Source organism: Humulus lupulus, chromosome 1 (assembly GCF_963169125.1).
Source record: "Humulus lupulus chromosome 1, drHumLupu1.1, whole genome shotgun sequence".
Lineage (NCBI taxonomy): Eukaryota > Viridiplantae > Streptophyta > Magnoliopsida > Rosales > Cannabaceae > Humulus > Humulus lupulus.
The window spans coordinates 98,812,844-98,823,540 of NC_084793.1; the positions used below are offsets into that span (position 1 = coordinate 98,812,844).

Consider the following 10,697-nt stretch of genomic DNA (forward strand, 5'->3'; position numbering starts at 1 on the left):
AGGCTTTTCAGAAATAGCCCAGATATATTTAGCTAGAATAGCTCTATTCCATCTGGCTCCATCTCTGAAACCGAGACCTCCATAGGCTTTAGGAAGGCAAACCTTCTGCCAAGAAGCAAGATGAAGCTTGCTCCTATGCCCAGAATTACCCCAAAGAAATCTATGGCAAAGTTTTTCAACCTCCTTAACAATACTCTGAGGTAAAACAAAGATACTCATCTAGTAAATACGAAGCCCGAATAAAACTGAGTGAATGAGTTGCATTCGGCCAGCAAATGAAAGATGCCTGCTAGTCCAAGACTGAAGTCTCAATCTAATTTTCTGGAGAATAATATCACAGTCTTCATGTCTCCACTTAGTTGGCCGCATAGGCCCCCCAAGGTACTTAAGTGGAAAGGAACCTTCAGGGAGCTGGATCTCTTGAGCAATATTCATTCTCTCAGTGGCAGTGACACCTCCAAAAAATATGTGAGATTTTGTAGTATTTATAGAGAGACCAGTAGCAGCACTAAACGCCACAAGAACTTCTTTAAGAATGCTAATAGATGAACGAGCACCTTTACAAAATAAGATCAATTCATCAGCAAAGCAAAGGTTAAGAAGCTTAAGACTTTTGCGCATAGGGTGAAATCTGAATGTAGAGTTAAGAGCAGCTAGTTGAAGGCTCCTAGTCAAATACTCCATGATAAGCACAAACAAAAGAGGAGACATAGGATCTCCCTACCGCAGCCCTTTCTTGCTTTTAAATTTTCCTTGAACTCTACCATTCATGAGCAAAGAGTAGGAAGTATTCCCCAAGCAGACCATAATCCATCCTATAAATTTCATAGGAAAACAAAGAGCCCTTAATAGATCCTCTAGGAACTGCCAATCTACTGTGTCATAAGCCTTACTTAAATTGATCTAGATAGAAAATCTAGGTGAAGTAGAAGCCCTCCCATAGTTCTTGATAAGATCTTGAAGAATCATGATGTTATGAGCAATAGAATGACCCCTAATAAAGGCTCCCTGGTTCGGCTGAATGAGCTCCGGAAGGACTAAAGCCATTCTCGAGCATAAAAGCTTGGCTATACACTTGTATAAAGTCGAGCAACAAGCCAATGGTCTATAGTCTATAGCCCAGGATGGATTAGCCACCTTAGGGACCAGCGACAAAGTAGTTTCATGAAGCTCAGAAGGAAACCTCCCTGTGTCAAAGCACTGACTAATGGCTGAGAAAACTTCATCCCCAATATCCTGCCAAACTACCTTGAAAAAACCAGAACCAAAGCCATCAGGTCCCGGGGACTTAGTGATGGGAATACCAAATAAAGCATCACGAATTTCCTTACAAGAAATAGGTTTTAAAAGCATCAGTTGTTGATCAATCGAGAGCTTGGATCCCATCTCTATACACTGTAAATCTATACTGCCAGTAGCAGAACTTAGGCCACCCAAATAGCCTCTGAAATGCTCAACAAAGTGAGAAACAACTTCAGGAAAATTATCTACCAAATTACCTTGATCAGTGATATAGGAAGTAATGCCATTTTCAGCTCTACGCTTCTTCAAACAAGCATGGAAAAAAGAAGTATTCATATCACCCTTCCTTAACCATGTTATTTTACTTCTTTGAGCTAAGAAACTATGGTACGTTTGCTCCTGAACTGAAAAAGCTGCAGCAACTTCTTTCACCACTTCTTGAAAACGATAGTCATGAGGATGAGATTGAGCTTGAAGTTGAGCTTCTTGGTAATTCTCCTTAGCCTTGTGATAGTTCAACCTAATGTCGCCAATGTTATCTTTGTTAAATTTTTTAATCTATGTTTCAGCCTCATAGTGTTTAAGTAGATAACCCTTAAACCAGTCGCCTTAATAGGAGTCCTCCAGCTGTTCATAACCACCTCATTGAAGTCATGATGATCTGCCCAAAAATTATAAAATCTAAACAGTTTAAAACCCAACTTCTCCATAGGCAGGCTATTAACAACACAATAGCAATGATCTGAAACAACTTCCCATCTAAACACAGCAGTAGAATGAGGAAAGAAATCAAGCCAATTCTCATTCATGAAAACATGGTCAATTTTTGAATAGATTCTAGCTGGACCATTTTGGTTATTAGTCCAAGTGAAATAGGAACCTATACTCTTAAGAGACTCAACATGAGTATCCTCAAGCCAATGGAGAGAATCTACCAACTCCAAAGATGAAATCGGTTTCCCTCCAGATCTGTCCAAACCAGAGAAAGGGGCATTGAAGTCCCCTAAAATAATCCAAGCTTTATCCGAGAGAGATATCCTTTGTAACCATTTCCATAAACTCCTCCTTCCTTCTATCGTATTAAGCCCATAGACAAAAGTAAGATAAAAAAAACTTGCTTCTGACTAGCCATCTTGACCAAGCAATGAACAAACTGATTAGACTCCTCAAGAATCGTAACCCTTACAAAAACCTTCCTCCAAACTATCAAAAGTCTGCCTTCAATAACTGAACTAGTATAAAACTCCCAGTTTGGAAGTTTATGCTCCATGAACTCTATAATTTTATTCCCCTTCATTTTGGTTTCTAATGAACCACCAACTTCTATTTTATTCCTACTACAAAGATCTATAACTGAATTATGCTTATTAGAACTGTTCAGCCCTCTCAAGTTCCAGCTCAAAATATTGCAATTATCCATTGGAGGAGATAGAGATGGGATTACCTTCTTTGCCACCATTCACTTGCTCTTGAAGCACCTCAAATTTATTCAACTTCTTTTGCCCTTGCCCTGAAAGCTTAGAATAAAAATATGCTCCCTGACCTTGTTTAGAATGACTAGCTACACGCTTGGGAGTGAGCCAATGTTTACTATCATGAGCACCCTTGTCTTCATCAGCATTAGCTAAGATTTTAAGCTGAGAACCCTCAGAATTGTTGACCTGAACCCCTTCTGCTTCTGTACAAGGTAAGACCGTAGGCGCCTCACCTTCATGTTCTACAGTTTCTTTATTCCTCCTATCCTTCACCTCTTTTTTTGCCATAGTATCCTTTTTGACCCAGTGTGTTTTCAGCTCCTTACGACAATCCACCATTGAGTGACCAAATCTAGAACAAGCCTTGCACTTAATAGGCAACCATTCATATTCCACCCCCTGTTCCATAATTTGACCATGCTAATTAAGAAACTGAATACTTCTAGGGGGATTATCAGCAACTTCCATTTCCACAAGAACTCTAACAAATTGAACTCTTGAGCGCTCCCTAGTAAATTTGTCAACCATTATCGGTTTACCAATCGTACTCACTAGTGCACTAAGATATTTAATTCCCCAATACTGAAGCCCTAAATCATGTAATCGAATCCACAGAGGAACTAAATGAACAAGGTGAACAACACTGAGATCCGCAGTCCATGGACGAATGATAACAGGTTTCCTATCAAATTGGTGTACACCATTTTCCAGAACATGATCACTCGTAGCATCATCATTAAATTTGACCATGGTTAGTCCCATTGTCATTCTAGCAATTTGAGCAATCCGTAGATGACCCCAAACTCTTTTAATGAACCCTTCAAAAACAACCATTGGAGGATTAGCACCAAGAACCATACAGATTACTGTCGAACTTCAATTCGCAGATTGAATTTTGACCTCTTCAGCATCTACCCTAGCATATTTTCGTCCATCTTTGCATAATGGTTAAGTGAATTCGAGTTTCTGGTCAGAAAAGGAGATCTTACTTGTCGTGAACTGCTGCCATTGACGGTGAGCTGAAGCTTGAAAATCCCCTTCCTCCACCTTATCCGCCCAGGAAGCCGTATTTGAGATCGAAGTAGCTCTTCCATCTCCTGTAATATCAATTTCCTGAGATCCATTATTCGCAATCAATCGATCCACTTCGATATTGAGATTCAAACCCTCATATCTAACCTCATCCATGTCATTCAAAGCATCAGTCGCAGGGCCATCGATCACCAAACCCTCAGTAACGGAACAACACAGAGCCTTCTTATCCTGAACCAGCAGATTATCTTGCTCTTCTACATGAATCTCAGGCTTACGTATCAGTTTCTTCTTCTTCGCCATGGAAGAGAACAAACCGAGACCCAAAAGTACCATTACCTTTACTAGTGAAGGTTAATTCATAAACTGATTTATGAATTTGAGCTCAATAACCTTTCAGTTCCAAAAGCTAACCCGTAAGAGAACCATTATTCAATTCCTCTCGGAAAGGTATAGATTCCATATCTGTATATTATGTCCCTAACCATTTACATAAATGAGTTCCCAAAACAAAAGTTTTAAGCCTGATCATTCTGACAAACCATAACGAGTGAATTAAAGAACTCATATGACATAAACATGAATTCATAATAACTTCAGGATTAAGATCATTTTGTACATGATCATATTATTGACATGTTTAAATAGCACTTATAAAGTAAATTGTATTTGTTATCCCCGTTTCTCCCCAAGTGTACGGATCCACACTCTAAGTTTATGGGCCGCCTTCCAGGAACATAAAGCCCAGATCAGGCCCAGTAGACGAAGACAGAACGAATATTGGCGGCCCAAGTCTCGGTAAAGCCCAAAGGGCATCTCAGAATATAAGCCAGGACCATCGCCTTGGCGTGTTGCATACTCCCGGGACCGCATCCTGAGATGTTTCCCGGGATGCGATGAAGAGGTCGTGGCACCCAAGTCCGAGATCAAACCGGGACGGCTATGGATGAACCTAGGTCCTGGTAAGTGAACCGAGACATTGGTAAATGAAGAGGGATGTTGGTAAACAGACCTGGACCCGATGGCCAGGTTAGGCGCGATAAAGTATCCCTGATACTGACATCACCCTAAGAAGTGTGGAGCTATGTCCCCATAGTTAACTTGTAGAAGAGGTTACATCGGGAATGTACATTGTCAGTTCAGAACTGTACTGCCACTACTCTGACAGATCTTGTCGCCCAAATCTCCCTCGAAGCCCACGACACCCAGACTGATGCAACATTCGGTCCTGAGCCTTTTAGTATGGTTATGTTTGGGCAGGCCCAATGAGCCTTGGCTAATGTACTTTTTATATTTCAATCCTTTGTATTATGCCTCCATCAGAGAGCAAATAATATTTACACCCTTATTGGGCCCGGATTAATCCAGCCCAAGCCCAGTGCACTCACTTGCCTATAAATATGAACAATGGTGCAGTGGGGAAAAAGATCGAATTCTCTTCGAAGAAGCATACACTCAGCTCAAATTCAGACAGTTCATTACTTAAGCTCTTAAAAGCTATAATACAATTGACTTGTGGAATAAGGCTCTTTAACGCCCCAAACATGTAAAACTCCTTGTGCGATAATCTTTATTAATTACTTTCTAAGCTCTCTTATCTTTGATAATTCTAGTTTCCGAAAAATCGGTAAACAATATTAATAAGTGTTAATAACATATCAGGTTCTATTCATGTATAACTACTTCATACAAAGTACCTCCACTAAGATATCCTACTACATCAGTAATTCGAATCTAGATTACATGTATTCATAATACTAGTGAACCGTAGTTAAAGTTTTTAATTCAAAGATTCCATATAACTTTGTTTTACTGCGAATTGTTTAAATTCGTTCCCTACAAATTTAATTATCTCGTACCAATACAAAATTGTAGTCACAATAATGAATTTTGGAAAATTTTGGGTATTCATATAATATTATTCTAATAATAATAAACAAACAATATATTCAATAATTCATTTCAATTATTTATTTTGTTGACGCGGTTTTTCGCCAAAGAGATATTAAGAAATAAAATGGGTAGATTAGTGCTCAATAGTAAACCGAAAGCACATAACTTTTACGTGGTTCAGTGGTTAAAATCCACCTAGCCCACGAGTCAATATTATTATTGTTTCTCTCTCTATTTTGGCAGAGTTTTGGTAATATAGAATAAATGGTCCTCTTTCTTGTCCAATATTCCCATTATTTATAGGGGAATTCTGTGATAGGTTTGGATAACCATGTAAACAAACCGGGTAATTATATATATGGTATATAATTAATACAGATTATTCCCATTTACGTTGGGATATGATTTGATAACATAATAAACACGTTCCTGCTATCTCAGGTAATAAATGACATAAATACGATGCAGTCTGGTCATTAATGAGCGCAAAAAGAATCCCCGAGTCTCTTAGGATCCTTCAGTATGTGTTAGATCTAGGTCCTCACGAGCTAAATATCTCATACAAGCTCAAGCTTAACAGCTATCTGACTCAGAGTTTATAATAAGTCCAAGGGACCTAATACTAGATTTGATCACTTCGAGTCTCGAGCTGCTCACATGGTTAATAACCAGATATTCTACTTGATTATTTTTCCACGTATTTACCTGCCAGTTGTACCCGAGCTGAGTGAGTGAACTCATGCTAAAATTAGGGTACAACATTTCCTCCCCAAGCTTCTGCTTGTGTTTGATGTCATCATTTTTTGACATACACAGTAGGGGCTTTTAGACTTCTATCACATAAAATCGTGCCTACCTACTACTCAAGTACTGGACACATGGCATTCTGCGATTGGCGTCTGTTCGGGTTTCGAGGACATAAATAATTGTCCTATCAACTTTTTGCCGCCATCCAGTCTATTTAATCTTGGCCATCAAATCTCGAGCTAACCCAATTGGATGGCCCAAATTAATTTCCGTAGCTTACGTATTAATAGGATGATCAATCTTCAAACCTCACCACCTTTGAATTCAAAAAATTCCCCTTTTTAAACTCTCAAGCATCCTTTCTTCTTCTCTAGAATTCCCAGATTTTTCATCGTGTCCCATATCTTTAGAAACTTTATAGGAGCTTCCCGTGGCCGTATTTACATCCTCTCCAAAATGAGCATATTTCCTGTAAGTATTTTATCCCCTGGTTTGAAAAGTTTCTTTTTTCAACATTGTTCATTGTTCGGTATCATTAGGCTATTTCTAAGTGTTAATAGGAAATAGGTTTCGGTTTAGGCTCCATGAGCAAACCTAAACGTATTTTAGAAATAAGACATTCATAAAACTGGGAAAATTTCTGGGTTAATCTGGGGTAGCCCTAATCGCAAATTGGTTTAAAGAATACCTATATAGGGGTATAGAAATTGAAGGGTTTTTAGGTTTAATACCAAGTAGCTTAGGGGTTACGATTCCTTAGGCGGTTTTGCACTAAATCGCTTTCCAAAGGAAAGTAGTGGGTCTGGCACTTCTGACACGCGGATCCCGAAGTATCCGGGGATTTTAAGAAAACATAGCGCGTAGCCTAGGATATCGCGTGCCATCACGCAATGAGGCTAGGACCAACTTTGGCTCGTATAAACTTTCAAATGTTGAGAATAGTCCTCTTTGTCCTCCATATCTCCACAACCATAGTTATAGACCATTTTAGGTCGCCTACTAACTAGGCCACTTTGTTGTCAGGCGATCTAAACTATGTCGCATCCAAAGAAGACCACTGCAAGCTCATTTACCCAGTACAAACACAAAGGAAAACAGGTTGCCTCCGAATCTCATATCCCACATTTTGGTCTTGTGGTGGAGAGGGAGATCGTCATCAATCCCAACGCTTCTTCGAGGCTGAACATATAGTCTCAAAGATAACAACTCAGAGGAGAGAAAACAAAATTCTACTGAGTCATAATATTGAGCTAAGAGCTCGTGGTCTCCTTGCATGACCTGCCTTTAAAGGAGAGCGGAGTTGTGCCCCCTTCCAATAAGATTATGGGGCTTGGAGTGACAAGCACCTAAAGGATGGTGCTTTCTTTCCATTGGACCAATACTTCATCGATTTTTTAAACTACATCACGTTGGGTCCCTTCCAGCTCCCCCCGAATTCCTACATACTTCTTTTTTGTGGGGGGGGGGGGGGGGGGGGGCTAAAATATCTGTTTATGAGGCATGAGTGGGACGTCCCCACTCCGACATATATTTATATTTCTTCTGCCTCAAAGTGAGGCCTGATCGAAAAGGGAGAGGTGATGGGTTCTACTATCTTACGCGGTTTCTGAATTCCACCTCCATCATCAAGCTCCCTAGCCATCCAAACGACTATAAAGACTTATTTTGTATGTCGGATGGATTCAAGAACTGCGAACATCGGTACTTCAACCATCCTCATAAGTCCTCTATCCTTGTAATCTTAGCACATTAATTTTGGACCCTTTCATTGTAAATAATAAAATATTTTTTATATATGTTCTGACTGAGTTTGTTCCTTGTGCAGCTATATTCGCAAGGACGGACAAATCTGTGACCCTCAAGGGTTAGTACGAGACATTGTCCAGTCTTCCCCCAGGGGAAAAAGATTATCGCCAGGTCATGAATGATGCCACGATGTTGGCCTGTAAATTGATCAGTGAGGGTCAAACACTAGCTCTGAGGACCCGAGCTCCACTCCCAACTATCCTCGAGCTTCCCTCTTCTCAAGAGGCCTTGCCAGCCGCTGAGGACACCGACGAGGAAGAGACCAAGGTGCCTCTTGTGTGAAAAATACGGTCTTTCAAAGTTGATCAGGGACCCGATCCTAACCGAGCTGCGTCAGGGGCAGTAGCCGGCCCCTCCAGCCAAGGTAACCCATACCTCTTTAGAGAGTTAGATCGGGCTGCTGCCAGCTTTAGGTTAATCTGCTTTAATCCTAACCAGTTCAGTAGCTGTAATCCGACTGATCCTGATCTAAATGTAACCTTTCTCCAATTCGTGGATCAATTAGTGATGTGTTGCGATTATAGCTATCCTAGAGGCATTGTTGTAGTCGACAACACACTAAACTTTAGATCCTCTATCTTCGAAGAATATGGGACTAACGGTCGGCCTTGGCCCTCTCTGCTCCAGGGTGCATTTGCTCTTGGGTTCAGGCAATATGTAGATGAATCCAACCCCAAGGAGGGACCTGAACCCCCTAGGATCCCAGATATTGTAGCCTTAGATTCCCCCTCGCCCCCCATTAATCCAAGAGTTGGAGGTCATGCCTAGCCTAGTCCATACACCCAAGCTGATCGTAATAGATTCCTCCCCTAGCCCGGAGGGTAGGATCCTTTTTTTTTCTTATCTATATATATATTATACCTTTGAAACATTACTCTTGTGAATTAAATCCCCTTTGTTCTTTTTAAGTGAAGGGATGGAATCGACAGGAGCTCCTGACTTAAGGAGTGCCTTTCAAACTAAAAGGTTTGGAACAGGTCCCGTCGTGAAGAGGCCCAGGGTGACGAAGAAGGCCACCCCTAAAATGTTGGATACCACAAAGTCCTCCTCAAAGGGTAAAGATGCAAGCTCCGCTCGAGATCTAGCTTAGGTGACAACTGTCACTTTTCAGCAAGTTCCTCCTCCTCCTCCTCCTCGACATACGCCTCCACATCCCCAAGTAATTCAAACTGAGGCCTCCATCGTCTGAATACCAGTTGAGCCACACGATTTGGATAAGATCACCAAGGCCTTTCAGGGTATAGTGTATGAGATAGCAAGTCACATGGTGGGGCATGCATATAAAGCCAGTGCTAGGGATCTGAGGGCCATAGAGGAGTGCAGCCCGGAGGATGTCCCCGTGTTTGCTATGGGAATGAACGTCACCATGAGTCCTTGTCCCACCTCTGATTCTTTTTTATTTACTATGTGTTCTTCCTCCTTTTTTTATTGACTTGCTTTGTTATTCTGCAGTCCATCCTAGCCCAATATCGAAGCATAGCTCGTGCTAAGGCCAGAAACGAAGAGCTCTAAGACGAATTGGCTGCTTCCAAAGTCGCCCTGAATGCTACTCAGGAGAGTGAGCACGCTGCCAAAGGTGCCCTGACAGTTGCTCTGGAGAGTGAGCATGTTGCCAAAGCTGCCCTGGCAGTTGCTCAGGAGAGTGAGCATGTTGCTAAGGCTGCTCTTATCTCTTCCCAAGAAGGCGAGCAGTTTATAAAGATCGCATTGCCGACCTCTCAGGCTCAGGCCAAAGAGGCGAACCGCCGTGCTGAGTAGCTTCAGCCTGAAAATGGCGAACTCAAAGCGAAGTTAGTCGAGGCCAAAGTTAAAGCCAAGGAGGAAGCGGCATTGTCATCGTCAATAATGGAGGAGATGCTTTAGCATTGTTGGGCTTTCAACTAGGATGGGAACTTCTCCTACATGGTGCCCGGGATGTGGGAACCATATCTTGCTAAATTCAAGATTCGGTTTTCGCAAGAACCCTCTGAAACTGGTGAGGCTTCCAGAGCAACGGAGGGAGATGGTGAGGAGGTTACCTCACTGGGGCGAGCTGACGGAGCCCAATGATCTTGTTTAAGATTTTCTTTTCTAATCATCATCATGTATTTTCTAATAATCCCTTGGGATTTAAAACAATTGCCTCTGGGCTTAGCTTCGAGGTTTTTTAAATTTGAATATACATTTTAACTTTTGACCTGTTTGTCTTTCTTTTATTATTTTCTCATGCTTGTGAATCCTTGGACCCTTGTACATTCGAAATCTTAGGGATCAACTTTAGATCGAGATAGATTATACCAATCTTAGTTGTATCCAAGATTTCGCTTGCTTATTGGCGTTATACATGTTAATAATCAGGCCTTGGACCTAGTCATATCCAAGGTTTTTAATGAGCTTAATAGCATTATACCTGTTGAGAATCAAGCCCCAGACCTGATTGTATCCAAGGTTTTGGATATTTAAACTTAGTTCATGCTAGGTTAATTGAAAACTCAAGTTCCAGCTTCTAAGTTTCGGACCTGG

General features: G+C 41.1%; 1 protein-coding gene across 1 annotated transcript; it reads right to left on the reverse strand.

Annotated features, from left to right (window-relative positions):
• Positions 1 to 219: 219 nt before the first annotated feature.
• Positions 220 to 711, reverse strand: LOC133818710 (uncharacterized). The gene has a single exon (XM_062251745.1). It carries the CDS (start codon positions 709 to 711, stop codon positions 220 to 222), a length of 492 nt encoding a protein of 163 aa, XP_062107729.1.
• Positions 712 to 10,697: the final 9,986 nt, after the last annotated feature.